General features: G+C 36.3%; 1 protein-coding gene across 1 annotated transcript in view; it reads left to right on the forward strand.

Moving 5' to 3' along the window:
- The first annotated feature begins 1,168 nt into the window (after positions 1-1,168).
- The window catches only part of LOC101889215 (dynein beta chain, ciliary), a 56,105-nt gene continuing 36,025 nt past the window's right edge, over positions 1,169-21,248 (forward strand). Inside the window, exons 1-13 of the mRNA XM_059119460.1 lie at positions 1,169-1,442; positions 1,866-2,085; positions 7,054-7,227; positions 7,431-7,690; positions 10,945-11,284; positions 12,263-13,096; positions 13,163-13,275; positions 15,030-15,321; positions 15,387-15,540; positions 15,601-16,446; positions 20,424-20,695; positions 20,753-20,929; positions 20,989-21,198. Coding sequence (XP_058975443.1) covers positions 1,957-2,085; positions 7,054-7,227; positions 7,431-7,690; positions 10,945-11,284; positions 12,263-13,096; positions 13,163-13,275; positions 15,030-15,321; positions 15,387-15,540; positions 15,601-16,446; positions 20,424-20,695; positions 20,753-20,929; positions 20,989-21,198 — 3,801 coding nt within the window. The 5' untranslated portion in view covers positions 1,169-1,442; positions 1,866-1,956. The remainder of the gene's footprint in view (positions 1,443-1,865; positions 2,086-7,053; positions 7,228-7,430; positions 7,691-10,944; positions 11,285-12,262; positions 13,097-13,162; positions 13,276-15,029; positions 15,322-15,386; positions 15,541-15,600; positions 16,447-20,423; positions 20,696-20,752; positions 20,930-20,988; positions 21,199-21,248) is intronic.

A 21,248-nucleotide genomic window follows, 5' to 3' on the forward strand; every position in this document is an offset into this window, starting at 1 on the left:
TACCAAATTTGGAATGATTCCGTTAAATAATGTCGCTAAAACCATCAAAATACCGAATATCGGGGGGTACCGTTATATGGGGACTATACGAAGACGTGGACCTGCACAGACAATTTTCTGGCATGGGCTGAAGTATCCATTACGAACTTCAAATGCAAAATTTGAAACAATTCCGGTGAATAATGTCGCTAAAATCATCAAAATACCGAATATCGGGAGAAACCGTTATATGGGGGCTATATGATAACTTGGACCTACATGGCCCATTTACGAACTTAACCTGCCTACTGGCAAAATATACATGTGTGCAAAATTTTAGCGTTTGGTCTCAATTTGTTCGAAAGATAGCGTGATTACAACCGACAGACAGACAGACAGACGGACATGGCTAAATCGTCTTAGAATTTTACGCTGATCAAGAATATATATACTTTGTTGGGTCTGACATGAGCATTTCGAGGAGTTACAAACGGAATGATAGAATTAATATACCCTCCATAGCAGTACATTAAGCGCATTTAACAATTATCAAGGATACCGCCGGCAGGGGTGAGAGGTATTAAATTATTTTCCATGTTATTTTATTTTGTGACCGGCAGAGCGAATGCAAAGACAATAATATTTTTCAAATATCTTCCGATAACTTTCTCCTCCAACAATATATTGACACTAACCCTAACTGCATGAAAAAGTTCGCGAGAATCGGGCCATAATTGCGACTAGTGGACAAATGGATAGACGGACGAACACACATAGCTAGATCGACTCAGCTCAGCGATCCATAAAAATATCCGTATGTAACATATCGTAGGTCTAGAACCAATATTTCCGAACACGTATAGTTTTGAAAGATATAAACCGAACGTAAAATAAAACGGATGGTGACTAACTTGAAGATTAAATTTTGTTTTTTTTTCCAAAATAAAGCTTGTTTACCTAAAATGTTTCCCAGGAATCTATGATTCAGAGGAACCTTAATACAAAAATTTCAAAAAATATGAAAAAAAAATGTTAAATCACATCCATCCATATTGACATCTACAATAAGTCATATGCATGGTCTTATGTGTGTAAATACCTTTCATTGAAATACTTTACAAAATGTTTCATATTTACACAATTAAAAAAAAAATATTTCTTCATCATCGAAAAAGTAGTCAAATGAAAAACCAAAAAAAAAAACATTCACCCGAGTATATCCATAAAACCGAAAAAAAAAACATTTTTCCTTGAAAAAAGGAAAGATTTTACGAAAAAATAACAGAAGAAACTGAAACAATTCGATAAGAGAGGAGAATTGCAACATAAAATACTTTCAATTATCGCAATAAACAGCAGCGGCAGGCAGGCGGCAGCAGCAGCAACAAAAACAACAATAAACTTTTTGTTGCAATTCATTTTGGAATTCCTGTTTTTTCCTCTGCTTGTCATTTGGCGTCGAGGTAAGGGGAAAGGAAATACAAATGTTCATTAATTGTGTTCGTCCTGGTTGGGATTCCTTTAAAAAATAATAAAAAAAGAAAGCTCACAAACAAACTGAGGCTGTTGCTGTTGTTTGTGGGTCGATTGGTTGGCTGTTGCTATTCAGTCGGTCGGTCATTCAGTCATTTAAGCCTCTTACGCGCTACGAGGACTTTTGCTAGTCAATGACTATTGGAGAGGCCCAAAAGCAAAAACATCAGTGACAATGGAAGTTTGCCGAAGGAATACCAAAACATGAAGGAGAAAAAAAAAACGGCACATTAAGCACATTTAACAATTGTCAAGGATACCAACGGCAGGGGTTGGGGGGGGGTCTCAAATGATGTTCCATGTTATGTTATTTTATTTAATTTTTTACTGTTGCCTTGTCCATCCTTTTGCAGCAGCAGCAACCCATCCATCCTCTATTAAGCGGCCATAAACTTATACTTATTGCTGTTTAAATAAATTTTCTGTTGCTCTCTGTTGCCCATTATGGCGGAAGAAGAGAAAAAGAAGGAAAAGGTAGACGAAAGACCTGAATTCTTTTGGAATTACATAATGAAGACCATGAGACTGAAACAGGAGAAATGGAATAAAATCATAAGCACCAATGAGTACAAGGTAAGAATATAGAGTAAGTTGTGGGTGTCTAGAATGTTGTAGGAGGACCAGAGATATGTTGGGGGTGGTAGTGAGGGCAAAATCTACAGATTGACCCATAAAATCTATTATTTGATTTTTAGTCATGTCGATATTTTTGTGATTTTTATTCTATTTAAATCGATATCGACAGGACATGGTAGCGACTAATTGTTCCTTGAAAGTAGGTTTCAATGTTAAAGCATATTAAAACGAGAGTGGGTTTCAGAACATTTAGAAAATTTGAATTTTGTAAAAAAAAAAATAACTGAAACAAGTAAAAAAGCAGTAAGTTCGGCCGGGCCGAACTTAGAATATCCTCCAACATTTGGAACAAATTAGAAAATTTTCTAAAAAATTAAATCTATTAAAAATTTTTTTAAAATATTTAAAATATCTAATATATCTTTAAAATATCTATCCCCCCGATATATGGGGGGATATATGATATTGTGGACCTATTAAGATAAATCAATGTCTGGGTGTAAAGTACTCACAAGGAACTCCTTGTATGGATTTTCTGATAATTCCGTTGAAAAATGGGGGTAAAATCATCAAAACGGGGTACCATTATATGGGTGATATACGATATCGTTAACCAATATAGAAACTTCTCTGTCGGTGGGTAAAGTGCTCACAAAGAACCCCTTGTGTATAATTTCGGACCATTCCGTTGAAAAATGTGACTAAAATCATCAAAATACCGAATATCGGGGGTACCGTTATATGGGGGCTATACGACATCTTAGACCTATATAGATAATTCTCTGCCGAGGTATAAAGTATCCACAAGGAACTCCTTGTGTGAATTTTCAAACAATTCCGTTAAAAAATGTGGATAAAGTTATCAAAATACCGAATATCGGGGGGTACCATTATATGGGGGATATACTATATCGTGGACCGATATAGCCCATCTTTGAACTTGACCTGCCTACAGACAAAAGAGAGATCTGTGCAAAATTTTAGCTTCCTATCTTAATCTCTTGAAGTCAGTTAGGTAGGACATGAATTGAATTAATTAGATTGATGCCATGTTCCATGCCAGAATTAATTCAAGCGGAAATTCTTGCAGTTTATTAGAAGAAGTGAAATATGCCATACATTATAAACAAATATGTAAATATATAAATGAAAACGAAGATAGATTAAATTTATATGTAGAATAGGGAGATTTCTGCGGCTTATAATATTTTTTTCCACGTAAAATAAAATATAAGAGGTAGTTATTTTATGATTATTCAAAGTGTTTACCCTCTATGGAGTAGGTTCTGAAGAAGTGGAACATTGTCCATTTCGTATCGGACCTAAATAAATATAATATATATATTGCGGTGTGTCTGGTTTCGACTATATTGGATACTTCCTTCACTTTATACGAGAAATGTGATAATTTTTAGAATTGTTAAAAGTGCACGCGAGGTACAACATATATTCGACCAATGTGTTTCATTTTCATACCTCATATAACAAGTAAAAAAGCAGTAAGGTTGGCCGTGCCGAACTTTGAATACCCTCCACCATTTGGTGCGAATTTGGATATTTTCAAAGGTATAACTCCCGCTAAAAATTCTGTTAAAATCTTAAAAATAGCCGTTATATTGAGGTCTATAGAAGTGGACCTGCATAGGCAACTTTTGTCATAAGCCATTACGATATTCAAATACGAAAGTTAAAAAAAACGGTGAATAATGTAGCTACAATCATCAAAATACCGGGATGTACCGTTATATGGAGGACTTTTTGTCATGGGCTGTAATACCCATTATGAATTCTAGATACGAAATTTGAAACAATTCCGATTGATTACGCCCCTAAAATCGCCAAAATACCGAATATCGGGGGTACCGTTGTATGTGGGTTATACGATATCGTAGACCTAGATATACATTTTTCTTCCAGGAACTGGAAAGAACTTCTAGTATGAATTTTTAGACACTTCCAATGAAAAATGTAGCTAAAATCATCAAAATGCCGAATATCGGGGGCTACCGTTATATGAGTGCTATACGATATCGTGGACCGATATAGCCCATCTTCGAACTTGACCTGCCTGCAGATAAAAGACAGATCTGTTGTACGCTGATCAAGAATATATATGCTTTGTTGGGTCTGAAATTATTATATCGATGAGTTACAAACGGAATGACGAACTTAATATATCCTCCATAATATGTATGGTGGTGGGTATACAAATATTGGCATGGGCAAAAATTACGAGGAAATGGAACATTTATATCTATTATTCATCTCAGGTTTCTGGCTGAAAGAAATATTTTGATGGAGCAAGTTGTAAAGAATCTCAGTCTTGTTTCGCAAGTTATAACAGATAAAAGTACTAAAAGTTGTGATTCTTTGTGGGTGAGGTACTAGAAGGACAAGCGATATATTTCATCTTCACACATTTTATAAGAGTTATAATTGTTCAAAATGTTGACCTTTGTGGGGGGGGGGTCGGAACCAGATGAAATGGTCCGATTTCTAGCATCTCTATAAGAGATCTTGTGTTCATAGAAATATTAAGATTTCCCAAAACTGAATGGGATCGGATGTTAATTTCGACCCTTTGTGGAGGAGGTACCAGAAGGAATGGTCCGACATATACCATCTTCACACCAGACCTTAAATATGTCTACTAATATAAGGTCTGTCACAAAGGGTCAACGTTCTGTATATTTATGAAGCTCGAAAAACACTAAATTAATATTCGATTCCATTGGGACTTGGCACATTTCAATATTTCCATCAAAATAAGATCTGTTAAAAGATAGTAGATATCGGACCATTCCTTCTGGTAACTTCCCATATAGGGGGAAAACTTTAAATAATCAAAGCGTTTATAAAATCCGCAATAAACATACGGTTCTCTTCGAATTTCACATATTCCATTTTTATACCCTCCACCATAGTATGGAGGGTATATTAAGTTTATAATGCCGTATGTAACACCTCGAAATATACATTTTAGACCCCCCAAAGTATATATATATTCTTGATCAGCATAAAATTCTATGTCGAGTTATCAATGCCGGTCCGTCTGTCCGTCTGTGGAAATCACTCTAGCTTCCGAACGAAATGAAGTAGGTCGATAAAATTTTACTCAAATGTGTATTGTCAACATATCTTTTGTTATTGAAAAAGGTAGGTCCACGTCTTCGCATAGCCCCCATATAACGGTACCTCCCGGAATTGTTTCAATTGTTTCAAAAACCAGTAAAGAAAGACCTAAAGTCGGGCGGGGCCGATTTTATGATACCCTACACCACTTTGCTAATTTAGTTGACCTCCACATAACAATTAAAAGTTTTTATGGGAGAATTCAATCATACACTCTATGATTATAATTTAAAATTTCGAAGTAATAAATATGCCGAAGCATTTGTATCTTTTAAATTCGGACTTGAATTGCCCATTTTGTGCAAAATTAATTTGAAATCAGATAAAGATATATTTGGGAGACATATTCAAATCTGAACCGATCTCGATAAAATTTAATAAAGATATATCTGCGATGTATTTGATTTATTTCCCTGAATATCGTTGTTACGGAGTGCATATTACGGCTGTGGGTAACAAATATGACAAATCGGATGAACAGTATATATAGGAGCTATAGCTATATCTGGACCGATCTTCACCAAATTTGACATACTACCTTCTAGACTCAATTCGGTCGTAAGTGCCAAATTTCATCCCATTTGGGCAAAATATTAGACGTTTGGTGCACAATCAAAGGTAAATCGGACGAAGTTATATATGGGAGATATATCCAAATCTGAACCGATCTCGATACAATTGAGCAAATGCATTTCTGAGCTGTATTTGATATATTTACCCAAATACTGTTGTTGCAGAGTGCATATTACGGCTGCGAAGGACAAAAATAACAAATCGGATGAACAATATATATGGGAGCTATATCCAAATCTGAACCGATCTCGATAAAATTTAGCAAATGTATTTCTGAGCTTTATTTGATATATTTCCCTAAATACCGTTGATACAGAGTGCATATTACGGCTGCGGAGGACAAAAATAACAAATCGGATGAACAATATATATGGGAGCTATAGCTATATCTGAACCGATTTCGATCATATTTGGCATACTTATTTTCAGGCCTAATTTGGTCGTATGTGCAAAATTCCACACTATTAGGGCTGATATTACACGTTTGGTGCACAATAAAAAGCAAATCGGACGAAGATATATATGGGAGCTATATCTACATTTTTACCGATTATCTCCAATTTCAATAGGGTTCGTCCTTGGGCCAAACAAATGTTGTTTGCAAAATTTCATCTCAATCGGATAATAAATGCGACCTGCATTTTGTTCACAAGAATACATGGATAGACGGACGGACAGACGGACAGACGGACTGACATGCACAAATCAACTCAGAAAGTGAATCTATGCAGATCTTCAAAAGGAACTATGGGTCTATCTCGTTTCCTTTTGCCTGTTACAAACAAATGCACAAAGACATAACACCCTGACCACCTTGTAGTGTAGGGTATAATAAGCCACGTAAGTCCACGTCTTCGTATAGCCCCCATATAACGGTAGCTCCCAATATTGGGTATTTTGATGATTTTAGAGACATTATTTACCGGAACTATTTCGAATTTGGAATTTGAAGTTCGTAATGAATACTACAACTGCTGCGGAACCTCTCCCATAAAGGTTAAATAGCTAGAATAATCATAACTCAAGGCCAGGGGTATACATCTGTCGTCAAAACCGACAGATACCCTTTAACTTGTTTAATCTGCAGTTACATTTGTTAACTGAAATGCAGTTTAACTTTCAAAATTAACTCCATATTCAATTTTGAAGGATTTGCTATGTTATTATATGCTTGTTACAATTATTCCAATGCTTGACTAACCAACCAAAACCATTTCAAATTATTTCATTGTTTCAATTTTTTTTATCCCTCCCTCATAGGAAATAATCAATGGCTTTCTCAATGAACCACACCAGGAACGTATCATATTTACACTGAATGCTGCCTCGCTACTTGTACCCTCATACAATTTTCCCGAAAAGCCATTAAGTAAAATGGTATATTTTGTGCGTAATGAAATTCCCAGTACCCTGACCATCAACAATATGCACGAGGTGAGTGAAAATACACGCACAAAAAAAAATAGAAACAAATCGACAATAATAATTAAAAATACACAACAGCTGAAATTTAATAATACAATGCAATGTGCAGTGCATGCTTTTGGGTAGAGTTCAACACAAGCACAACACTACTATTTACAAAAATCCCAAAAATGTTCAATTCATTTTTTTTTTGTTCTCTTCGCATTTTCCAGTCTCTAATGATTGGTGATTTATTGCCAAATGTTTTGGAAAATCTTTCGGTGATTTGTGATGATGTTATCTTTCCGCTGCTCAATAATCCGGTTAATCAAAATGGCTGGACTTCGGTGATTGTAAATGATATGAAAACAGAATCGCAAAATCTACGCAATGGCATTGCCCAGATGAAAGGTTTAGTTATAAATCGTACCATTCTACCGTTGCCGATATGCATCGATGAGGTGATGGCCAATGCCCCGGCCATTGCAAGAGGGTAATATATGCAATTTTTTATTATTAGTTAACAAGAAAACATACACACGTTATCGTTATTTAAGGGAGCAGTTTTGTTATGGTAGAACAAAAAAAAATATTGCAGATTTTTTTTTTCAAAATTTTTGATTTAACTATATTTGGCGCTTGATTATATATGTTGATGAGAATGCACGACTATAGATGCGTTAAACCTTAATATGCTTAATGCTGATCGGCCAAACGAAAATTTGCGTGAGGATAAATTTGGTTGGTAGGCTTATTGAAAATTCGTACTAAAAGGGTACGAAAGGCACTAAAACATACTAAAAATTTACGGAAAGCACTAGTATTCTGGAATTTCGAATGATAATGTGCAGGATAGATATACCAAAGGGTTTTTGGAAATTCGAACTCTTAAGGTTACGAAAAGTTCTGAAATTCTACTAAAAAATGGTGCATCGGCCATTATGTTTGCCAGTGGTATTAGGATTGTCGTTTTTTGTCAATAGCTATGAATGATTACTATTATCATTGTCCATACAATAGTCGATGTGAAGTCGTTTTTAGAGAATATCTGTCCACTTTAAAAATTATGACGACATTGTATTTTTTAGTCGACATTAACCATTTTTTATTTGACATTTGTCCATGAAAATAACAATAGCAAACAATTTGGAAATATTGAAGTCATTTCCAGGTATCGTTTGAAAGCTATAACTATCCAACAAGTGGCCACATGATGGAGCCGAAGGCCGGCTACGTACAACAACTGTTAAATTAAACCAGTAAAAAAAGTCCTAAAGTCGGGCGGGGCCGACTTTATGATACCCTACACCACTTTGCTAATTTAGTAGAGCACCACATAACAATTAAAAATTTTTATGGGAGAATTCAATCATATACGCTAGGATTATAATTATAATTTAAAGTTCAAAGGACTAAATACGCCGAAGAATTTGTATCCTTTAAATTCGGACTTGTATTGCCCATTTGGTGCAAAAATAATTTGAAATCGGATAAAGATATATTATATATAAGATAAAATTTAGTAAAGATATTTCTGAGCTGTATTTGATATATTCCCCTGAACATCGTTGTTACGGAGTGCATAGTGCGGCTGTGTGTAACAAATATGACAAATAGGATGAACTGTATATATGGGAGCTATAGCTATATTTGAATCGATCTTCACCAAAGTTATCATACTACCTTCTATACTCAATTCCTTCCATCCCATTTGGCCAAATATTAAACGTTTGGTGCACAATAAAAAGTAAATCGGACGAAGTTATATATGGGAGCTATATCCAAATCTGAACCGATCTCGATAAAATTTAGCAAATGTATTTCTGATCTGCATTTGATATATTTCCCCAAATACTGTTGTTACAGAGTGCATATTACGGCTGCGGAGGACAAAAATAACAAATCGGATGAACAATATATATGGTTGCTATAGCTATATCTGAACTTATTTCGATCAAATTTGGCATACTTATTTTCAAGACTAATTTGGTTGTATGTGCAAAATTCCATACTATTCGGGCTGATATTACACGTTTGGTGCACAATAAAAGGCAAATCGGACGAAGATATATATGGGAGCTATACCTAAATTTTTACCGATTATCTCCAATTTCAATAGGGTTCGTCCTTGGGCCAAAAAAGGTTGTTTGGACAATTTCATCTCAATCGGATAATAAATGCGACCTGCATTTTGTTCACAAGAATACATGGACAGACGGACGGACGGACGGTCAGACGGACTGACATGCATAAATCAACTCAGAAAGTGATTCTATGAAGATCCTCAAAAGTAACTATGGGTCTATCTCGCTTCCTTCTCCATGTTACAAACAAATGCACAAAGACATAATACCCTTACCACAATGTAGTGTAGGGTATAAATATTCCCTTGTTACTGTCGTAAAATTTTAACCAATTTTCTTAGATTTTATCCTTTTCTGGCAAAAGACCTCGTGATTTGGCCGGGATTAAAAATATTCGCGGTTTAGTGAAAAGTGTCGTATTTTTTGAAATAAACGTTATGGTTTATTTTACCCGCTAAATGTTGTCCGATGACCAAAATGGAAGGCTGCCCAGACCTAAACTCCAACTACATCCAAAATTCCGCGTGGATTGGTTTATAATTGTAGCCTGTTTTTGGTCCATTGCAACTCTTAAATATTTTGCGATCATCTACAAAAATAAAAGGGTTCTATTCTGAACCTAAGCCCACCTCCATTCCCAATTTTGTGAGGAACCGGCCATAATTGCGGCCTGTAGCGTGACGGTTGGACGGACATACCTAGCTAGATCGACTCAGCTCGGAGAGATAGGAAGATCCATATATAGCTTCCTATATCGGACACCAATATTTCTAGGTGTTACATAATTTTAGACCCATAGTGTTGTAGGGTATAAAAAGGCCTAACATGAACTCATGGAACGAATCTATAATTTCAAAGAGGACTTTACGTTGACGAAGTATCGGGCACTTGTAAATATATTTCATGGTAAATAATGTTGTATAATATTTTGATTTACGACGATCTAATTGTTGATCCCTGTTTCAAAATATGGTTAAATTTTGAAGCAGGGACCAACAATACCCATTTGCTGGCATGCATGAGGATTACATGTCTACCAAATGAGGATTACATGTCTAAAAAAATTGTTATCTGTATTATTGCCGGATACACAATTTTTATTTTTTACAAAAAAAGTTATGGTCTATTTTACCCACTAAATGTGGTCCGATGACCATCCAAATTTCAACGCTTCTGCCCAGTCCTTAACTCTAACTCCATGCAAAATTCCGCGACGATTAGTCTATACTTGTGGCCTGTAGAGCAACTGCAAATCAAGTATTTTTTATGTTTTTGGTCCATTTCAACCCCTAAGTATTTTGCGATCATCTTCAATTTCGTGGGAATCGGGCCATAATTCCGACCTGTAGCTTGATTACAAATTAACATGGACAGACGGACGGACGGACATACATAGCTAGATCGACTCAGCTCGGCGAGCTAGGAAGATCCATATAGACTTTCCTACATAATTTACATAATTAAATTACATAATTTTTGGCCAATCAAACTTATAACACCCCCAACACATAGTGTTGTAGGGTATAAAAATCGCTCCACTGTATTTGGAAAAAAAAAATACAAAAAATATCTCTTTTATACCACACTATTGAAACTCAGCCTAACACACAACAAATATAGCATTCATTTTAAAAGAAATAGTTTCCCCTTTCTCCTCTTTTAGCGATCTCAGCAAAGTAAATCATTTGATGAAAAATTCTCTGGAATTTATGGTGGCCAAATGGTTGGACTCGGTTGAAGAATTGGTTCATGTCAAGTCCAGAGATAAGATATTCTCCAAAGAAGCCTTTCCACGTCCCGAACATTTGGTGAATTTCTGGGATTCAAGATTGGAGAATTTGGAAAATTTAGCCGATCAGCTGGGAGATAAACGTATTAAGACCATTGGTTTTGTATTGGAAAAAATACGTTCGGTATTCGAGAGTAGTTATCGGCGAATTGTGGAACTGGTAATGGAGGCATTGATTGAGGCCAGGGATATTACCAAATATTTAGGACCGTTGGTAAGTAGCATGAAAATTGTATGAAATACCTTCATGGGCAAAAAATGGCGTTGCATATACTGTAGCGTATACATAATGAAAACAGTTGTACGCCCCATAGGGTTGAGGGTTTTTTTATACCCTTCACCATAGTATGGGGGTATATTAAGTTAGTTATTTCGATTGTAACATCTCGAAATATACATTTTAGACCCCACAAAGTATTCATCTATCCGTCTGTCCCTCTGTGGAAATCACTCCAGCTTCCGAATGAAATGAAGTAGTTAAATTTTACTCAAATGTATATTATGCATGATTTTGGTATTGAAAATGGGCCATGTAGGTCCACGTTTTGATATAGCCTCCATATAATGTTATATCCCTATTTTCGGTATTTCGGTGATTTAAGCGATATTTTTCCCCCGAAATGTTTCAGATTTTGGTATTTGAAGTTCGTAACGGATACTGCAGCCTATTATAGAAAATTGTCCGTGCAGGTCCACGCCTTCGTAAAGCCCCCATAAAGGGCCACCTCCCGATATTCGGTATTTTGATGATTTTCTCGACATTATTCATCGGAATTGTATCAAATTAGGTATTTGAAGTTCGTAGTGAATATACAGCTTAAGACAGAAATTTGCCTGTGCAGGTCTACGTCTTCGTTTTATTGCTTGTGTATGACATTGTAATGGCTTATCACAAAAGTTGCTTATGCAGGTCCACGTCGTCGTATAAACTCTAATATAACGGCTACATTCGGTATTTTTGAGACTTTAACAGATTTTTTAACGGATTTTATTTATTTATTTTTTTTTTTTTGAAAATTGGTATTCAAAGTTCGGCCCGGCCGAATTAATTATAATTAAATTTATATTATTTATGCGGAATGAGAGGAGAAGGATCAGGTATTTCTCTCCTCTCTCCTCTTACTAACCAAACCAAATCAATGTTATTTTCTTACAACATTCCTCACCATAAAAATAACCCTCTTTCTTCCAGCGCAAAATTGTTGAAAAATTTGAAACTGCCGATTTGGATGAAAATCGTAGCAGCATACGTCCCTTACTGTTGACTGTGGGCCTAGTTTGGGGCCACTCAAAATATTTCCACACCCTAGACAATATGGTGTTGCTCTTTCAATTGTTACACAACACATTAATTGATTGTGCCATGCGCACCATAGAAGCCGATTCCATATTCCAAGGTGATGTTGATGAGGCATTCAAAAGAGTTCAAAATAATATTGGTCATTTGGAGTATTATCGTACGACATATCATGAGACACGCGGCTCACTAAAGAAATTCAAAGTTGGCACCGAATTTAATTCGCAAGACTGGACATGGCATCCAGAGGAGATATTCCAACGATTTGATAAATTCATTGCGCGTCTACAGGTTTTGCAAGAGTTATTTGAGACTGGTCGAGATTTTGTGAAATTGGAGAAAGTTGTTGTGGGCGGTTTGAGGGGCGGTCAAATCACCCATGATTTGGAGAAAATTCTCGAAGAATACAATGGTTACTATCGTGAATGGTCGAATATACAATACAACCCCCTGGACCCAGATGCCACAAATTCCACATTTGAAGAAGACCGAACGGCATTTAAAGAGAAAACCGACACATTGGAACGTAAATTGGCATTTCAGTTTCAAAAAGCTCTGGAAGATTCCCACGATCTGATGTTGTGTGGCTCTCTGTTGTTGCGACCGATTATCAAGGCTCATTTGGATCCATTTATGCATATTTTGGTGGATGATTTCCTGGAAGAAATCGAAGCCGTTAAGGTAGACTTTAATGCGTTCGAGAAAACGTACAAGGAGAGGGGTGTTTATGTAAGTTTAATATAAAAAAATGAATGCAAGGAATAATAAATAAATCCTGTATTTTGAATTTCCTAGGCCCTTCCTACGGATCATTGTTTTCCACCCATATCCGGTGCTGTTTCATATTTGAATAAATTGGAACATCGTATTGTATGGATGCGCACAGATTATGAACTCTATGAATATCCGTAAGTATGATGGCAGCTCTTTTTTATACCCTTAGCCATATGGCTAGGAGAGGGTATATATCATTTGATAAGTCCAAAAAATATATTTTCTGCATAGAAAAAAAACTATAATCCGATTAAGCTCCAACTTTTCAAATCCTAATATTTGCGTCAGAGTCAGGTCAGGTACAAAAATGGGCAATATCGACCCACATAATAAAGTACCCCCCCCCCCCCCCCCCCCCACAACGGGTCTAAACTTGGAATAATTATAACTCTATTTAAACTGTGAGTCCGATTGTCTTCAAATTTCACAAATCTCATTAATTTTATTAACCCAACGTCTGGTGTTTATGTGAAATATATGGGTCCACTTCTACTGGTACTTCCCCACAAAAGCTGAAAATTTTCAAAATAAAAAAATATTTTCTGCACCGAATAGGGAAGCAATAATCTGGTTTTGCTCTAACTTTGCAAATCCGAATATTTGCGTCAGATCTAGGTCAGGTGCAAAAATGGATAATATCGATCCACTCCAAGTGCCTCCCCCACAATGGATCAACATTTTGAATAACTAAAACTCTTATAAAATATGATGTAAGAGTTCTTTCTGATTCCAAATAATAGCAGCACTAAATATACAGGGTGAGATGAAACCCATTCATTTCTAAGCCACTCGTCCGACAGCTGTTAAAATTATTCCAGTGACAGGCCATTATGGGTTACCCATATTCGACGGACGATATGTCACATCGCTTAATGACATACCGCGTTTGAAGCGTCAGTCCAAGCAGATTTTTACCATGAACCAATACAGGCCACGCGAGCGCTCTGAAATAGTTGAAATTTACATTCAACAGAAGAAGTCAATTGTGAAAACTCAACATGCTTTTAAAACATTAAAAAATGTGAGAAGTTCGCCTTCTAAGAACACCATTAAGCGTTTATACGAAAAATTTTCGATTGGTAAGGCTCTTTCTAATCCGAAGAGGCCATATAAAAGTCGTCCAAGGCGGTCGGCCGAGAATATCGCTGCCGTACGAGCCAGTGTTGAGAGGTCCCCAAGAACATCCCAAAAACGCCATTCTCAGCAGTTGGGCATGGCTCGATCCATTTTACAACGGAAAAGAATAGATTTGCATTTGTTCCCGTACAAAATTCAATTGACGCAAAGAATGTTGCCTTCGGACAAGCCTCGTCGATTGGAATGGGCCCAAAGGTCCGTCGAATATGGGCAACCCTGTATTTCCGACATTTTTTGTTTTCGTTCAATAAAATTTGACAGAAAAATGTAAAACTTATGGCGTTGGATTTTGTTGCAGTTTTTTATCTCACCCTGTACTTCACATAAATACCCCATACAAATGTTTATTTTTAGGGTATCATATAGTCGGCGCTGCCCGACCTTTGACCTGTTTTTTTAAATGTAGAATGTAGCCGTATATTTCGAAGTCGTCATAAAAAATAACATCGACACCGATTTTTGTCGACACAATACCAATAGCCGTGTCAATATGACTTGGAATCGGCGACGACAATAATCAGAATAAGGGCGATTGTTATTTTAAAGGGTTTCACTTCAACAAAACATCCACTTCTCCTAGATGACTAAACCAGAAAAAATAGTAAAAATATTATTGGTTAAGAAAAATGTGTCGATGTTCGTTTTATTCCACGTTTTATTCTACTTCTGACCTTTTAAAATGCTATTCGGCTCTCTCTAAGGTGGAAAGCAACAGAATATAACACTATTCCATTTTTTCTCCTCCTCTCAGCTTATGGGAAGATGAACATGGTCAACATACAATGGCCTTGTACGAGCAAATGATTGGTGAAATGGGTCAATTGAGACAAACCATTCTCGAGTATTGGACAGTGGAGGCAAAGAAACACATAAAAGAAGGCATGGAATTGCCATTATTGACCAAAGATGAAGATGGTATTTTAACGGTAAATTTCAATACGAATTTAAAAAATGCCCTTAAGGATACCAAATATATGCTGCTCATGAACTGTGAGGTACATGAAGAAATAAGAGAATACTTTGACAAGGAGGAGCAATTTTGGGTAAGTCAACTCAAGCGGAGAGCATGCAACATAAAAATCATTTCTTGTCGTGGCCTTATTATCAGGATGCTCGCATCAAACTACAACGTATTGCCGAATGGTATAACGACATTAATGTACGGGCCAAGTCCAGTGAAAAGGCTCTAATACAGGCTGAATTGATGTTGTATGAGCTATTTATGCAACCGCTCATTGATAGGGTTACCTGGAACAATTTTGGCAAGTTTTAATTAGGGATGCTTATAAAACAATCATTGGCTTACTTTCCTGTATTTTCAGATCAAAATTTCATTGTTGAGGTATTTACGAAAATTGAATATCTACACAAACGTTTGGTGCAGTGTCAAGCGAATTTGAACACCATCAAGCTAAGTATTAATTCCTGGGGCAAGAAACCCCTGTACATACGTAAAAACAACAATCCCAAGGCCCTGTTGGAAACGGAACCACGCATGGAAATCTTGGCTTTAAGGGTTGCTCAGGCCAATGACACAGCCGCACTCATTGATCGTTTAATGTATGAAAATGCCAAATTATTCTTTGACATACCACGGCGTTTTGAAATTGCCGATGATGAGGAGGGAGAAGAAGAAGGCGAGGGTGAGAACGAAGCAATGGCAGCTCAAGAAAAGCCCTCAAAGAAGGAGATAAACCAGAATGCAAAACAAGCCAAGAAACCCGAAAAACGTCCAACTCAGCGTTTGACCGAATTCGCCGGAATCGAGGAGGCGGAGGAGGAAGAAGGTGAAGACATCATTACCGCCTACCATCGTTTTGAGCTGCTCCAGTCGGTGAATGAAGACGAGCGAGAACTCTTTCGTGAATATGAAAAGTATGTCGATGGAGAAATCGCCAAAGAGCTGTTGGATGCTGTTATAACCAGCATCACTTATTTGCGCATGGAAATTGAAAATCGCTATGAACATGATGCGCCGGTCTTTGAAATTCTAATGGAGTTGCAGGAGCCCCATGTTTGTTATTTTCCAGATTTACATCCCGGCCACAAGTTGGGATTCACATTTCACATGGAAACCCTATTGGAGGATATGTATCACATGATGGAAATTTTACCCAGATGTGCTCAAGATCCACCGGAATTCGGAGCGGAACCGAAAGATTTTGGAGGTAACTGTTGGTGATAAAAATTTCACAAATGGATAACACTGTGCTATACTGAGAATAATTAGGACAGAATCCGGACAGAAAGTACAGCTTAAAACAAAGAAAACGTGTATTGACGTTTGGGGGGAGGGGAGTGAACAAAAGGGAATACTATCGACCCTCTTTAACACTTGGAACCCGTGCATTTTAGGTATTCAGTGTTTTCGGCAATCTCCTAAATATAAATGACTAATGAAATAAATGACTAACTGACCTAGAACCCAGACGAAAAGAGTAAATGTGAATTTTGAAATTTAGCATGAGTATTGAGTATTGGTGTGTAGGCATGCGATCAAGCTGGGGTTTTGGAAATTCGAGCTAAAAGTATTAAAACTTCAATACTTTGTATTGGACAAATGGAATGATCTGGATTTCTTAAGTTTGGTATTAGATTCACTGAAAGAAGGCAGCATAAACATACCAAAGAGGTTTTGAAAATTCGACCTGTAAGGTTACCAAAAATTCTCAAATGTTACCCTTTTGGTAATATGTGAACGGATAGAGTTGAAAACTAGAAATTTGGTATCAGAATCATGTTTGGACAGTAAGTTTGATGTATGAAGGTGGTTCTGAAAATGTATACTAAGTGTGAGAACTATATTAAATGGTACTAAATTTGGAACAGTTTGGTTTAGGATGAACGATGAAGCTGAAATATTAAAATTTTGCATTGGGATTTGGAAATTTGGTTTTGGAAATTTGGTTTTAGGATAGTTGCTCAAGTGTAAAATGGGCACATGGAGGTTGTTTCGGAAGTGTGTACTAAAATTGTGCGAAAGAGATAAAATTCTGAAACTTGATGTTCAGATTACTGATGGTATCTCTTTTTGAAATTTGGCGATGGTTTTGAAATGCGTCCAATACTTGTACAAAAAGTACTTAATGGCACTAAATATGGTATTGGGTGAAGGGATATTACTGGAATCCCCAAATGTAAAGGGGTCCATTGGTATCTGAAATTGAGATTTTGAGGTGGTTTTGGAAATATACAATTACACTAAATGGTTGTAAATTTGGCAATCGGGGAAATTAAAGAGCTGAAATCTTGAAATATGACATTTAGGTCACAGTTGGTATCTGATATTGAGATATTGTTTTGAAAATGCCTGCTAAAATTATTCGAAAAGATGTTAAAAGTATCAGTAGGTATTGCCGACAGATATATACCCTCAGCCTATGTTCCATTAAATAATCGAAATATATTTGACTAGTACCGGCTCCGAAGGAATGGGCCAAAATTATCCATTTCGTATCAGACCCAAAAATATGATATAAATATTCCAACGTTGCTGGTATGGATTATATCAACTCACTCCTTCACTTTATCTGAGATATGTAATAATTTTTAGAAAATGTTAAAATGTGCGTGATGTAACATATAGAGTCTACCGAAATATTCCATTTTTATACTTCATCTGATACAAATAAAAAATATTGAGCGAGATATTGGGCAAAATTACAAGAAAGGATATTTATATCCAATTTTATGCCAAATCATAAATTCCGATAAATTTCATATTCATATCAGGCTTCTTATTAAGAGAAATATTTGAGCATAGCAAGTAGTAAAGTTTCGAAAGTTATGACAAATAAAATTATTGAAAATTGTGACCCTTTGGGTATTCAAAATTTCGGCACTTTGTATGAGAGGTACCAGAAGGTGTGGACCGATACATTCCATGTTAACACCAGATCTTGGGTTTATAAAAATTTTGGAATGTGTAAAATTTGAAGAAGTTCGGATCCTTACATCACATTTTATATGAGGTATAATTATTCAAAATGTTGACCCTTTGTGGGGGAGATACTTGATGGAGTGGACCGGTACTGTCCATTTTAGCACCTGACCTAGCACTGATCAAAATATTAAGATTCGCAAAGTTCGAAAATTGGATTATCCATTCTCTTTCTGTGCAATAAATATTTTTTTTGAAATTTCGACCTTTTGTGGGGGAGGTACCAGAAGGAAAAAACTGCAACAAAGTCAAACGCCATAATTTTTAATTTTTTTAATTTTATTGAATGAAAACAAAAAATGTCGGAAATAACATTTAATTTTAGAATAGATTAGTTCGAATTGGTCACCTTCGGTACGAATTGTGGCCTTCAAACGGCCAATGAAACCGTCACACACTGCCTGAATGTTGCTTTGTTGTATTTTGGCCCATTCGCGGCGGAGCGCTTGCTTGAGGTAATCGACACTTTGGCATTTTTTAGTGGCAACCTTGCTTTCCAAAATACCCCAGACACAATAGTCCAACGGATTGGTATCCGGAGATTTTGGCGGCCATTGTGCGCTGGAATTGAAGCGAAGAACCTAATTTTGTAATCATTCTTGGATGGTGTTTGCATGCCCAAGGCTTTAATACACCCTCAAGAACATTTTAGCGATAATATTCGGCAGGAATAACTTTTTTTTTCTGGAAAATTCTCACCAAAACGCTTTTTCACATTTGTAAACAAAGTTATGAGCTGTCACTGAAATAATTTTAACAGCTGTAGGACGAGTGACTTAAAAATGATAGCAGTCTGAAGTTTGTTGCATTTTTTCATCTCACCCTGTATATGTTTGTTTGGCGTTTAGGACAGATTTCGACGACTTTTGACGTCTTCTAGGACCTATACAGAATTTTATGACAAATAATTTTATGGAATATTTTTAGAGGCTACGATTTGGTTTGGTGTTGCACAGTGTAATTAATTTATCTCCATTAATGGATTATTTAGTTATTAATCATTTTTATACCCTACACCATGTGTTTGTGCATTTGTTTGTAACAGGCAAAAGGAAACGAGATAGAACCATAGTTCCTTTTGATGATCTGCATAGAATCACATTTTGAGTCGATTTATGCATGTCCGTCCATCCGTCTGTTCGTCCGTCCGTCCGTCTGTCCGTCTGTCCGTCCGTCCGTCTGTCCGTCCGTCCCTCTGTCCATGTATTTTTGTAAACAAAGTACAGTTCGCATTTATTGCCCTATCCAGATGAAATTTTGCACAAATCATTTATTCGGCCCAAGGACGAACCCTATTGAAATTGGAGATAATCGGTAAAAATTTAGATATAGCTCCCATATATATCTTCGTCCGATTTGCATTTTATTGTGCACCAAACGTGTAATATCAGTCCGAATAGTATGGAATTTTGCACGTACGATCAGATTGGACCTTATAAAGAATAAGTATGCCAAATTTGATCACTCTGTAACAACAATATCTGGGGAAATATATCAAATACAGCTCAGAAATACATTAGCTAAATTGTATCGATATCGGTTCAGATTTGGATATAGCTCCCATATATAACTTCGTCCGATTTACCTTTGATTGTGTACCAAACGTCTAACATTTGGGATGAAATTTGGCACTTACGACCGAATTGAGTCTAGAAGCTAGTACGTCAAATTTAGTGAAGATCGGTTCAGATATAGCTATAGCTCCCATATATACTGTTCATCCGATTTGTGGTATTTGTTACCCACAGACGTAATATGCACTCCGTAACAACGATATTCAGGGATATATATCAAGTAGAGCTCAGAAATATCTTTACCAAATTATATCGAGATCGGTTCCGATTTGGATATAGCTCCCATATATATTTTTATCCGATTTCAAATTAATTGTGCACCAAATGGGCAATACAGGTCCGAATTTAAAAGATACAAATGCTTCGGCATATTTAGTCCTTTGAACTTAAAATTATAATTATAATCATAGCGTGTATGATTGAATTCTCCCATAGAAACTTTTAATTGTTATGCGGAGCTCTACTAAATTAGAAAAGTGTTGTAGGGTATCATAAAGTCGGCCCCGCCCGACTTTAAGACTTTCTTTACTTGTTCTATTTTATCATTAACACAAATTAGTTAATAATTAATTTTCACATTGGTGATAAACTCATTGATTTTCCGAACAATTTTCGCCTCAATTTCATCCAGATGAAATCGCCGATAAAACAGATATCCACAAACATCGCACGGATATTTTAACAAAAGTCAAATTTGGCTTGCAATCAATACGGCAACACTGTAAAACATTTATGGAATTTTCCTATCTCTGGCTGTGGGATAAACAACAATATTTGGCTGAAGTGAAAAAATACGGAAGACCCTTAACACCCAGTGAGAGGGATGATGAACTGGAAGGAGTGGGAGAAGTCAAACCCTTAAAAGATGAAAATAATCCGCCCCTAAGTGTATACAAAGAACAGGTTTGTAGCCTTTACTCTACCTTTTTAGGTACCATAATACAATCCGTTCATTACTAGCTGGATAAATTCATTGCCTTGGAGGGCCAAATTCAAAAATGGGATACCTTTCAAGATTTCAATATCTGGCTACGTCTCAATAAGAAAGGTTTCCGGGCTGGCGTTCTCAATCAGGTTGGCAAATGGATAAGTCTATTTAAAATGGATCTCATAAATCGTGTGAGGAATTCGCTAATGGTAAGAAGACCACTGCCAACAAAAGAACGACAACAAAAATGAAAATCGCTACATTTTAGGAACTGGCAAATTTCGTTGATGATGCCAATGTGGCCCTCAAAATGGAGCTGAATAAAGATGACTTCGATGGTCTAATACAAATCATGTCCGTCCTGAATACCATCAATGAGAAACAGTTTATCTATGACAATATGTTTGAGTCTCTCAAGGAAATTGTCGATTTGCTAAAGACATATAATTATGAGTTTAAAGATTCGGAGCTTTTGATGGTAGAAAGAACATGCTTAATTAAAATTTATTTTCTTTTATGATTTTCCAT

This window comes from Musca domestica, unplaced genomic scaffold (assembly GCF_030504385.1).
Source record: "Musca domestica strain aabys unplaced genomic scaffold, Musca_domestica.polishedcontigs.V.1.1 1, whole genome shotgun sequence".
Lineage (NCBI taxonomy): Eukaryota > Metazoa > Arthropoda > Insecta > Diptera > Muscidae > Musca > Musca domestica.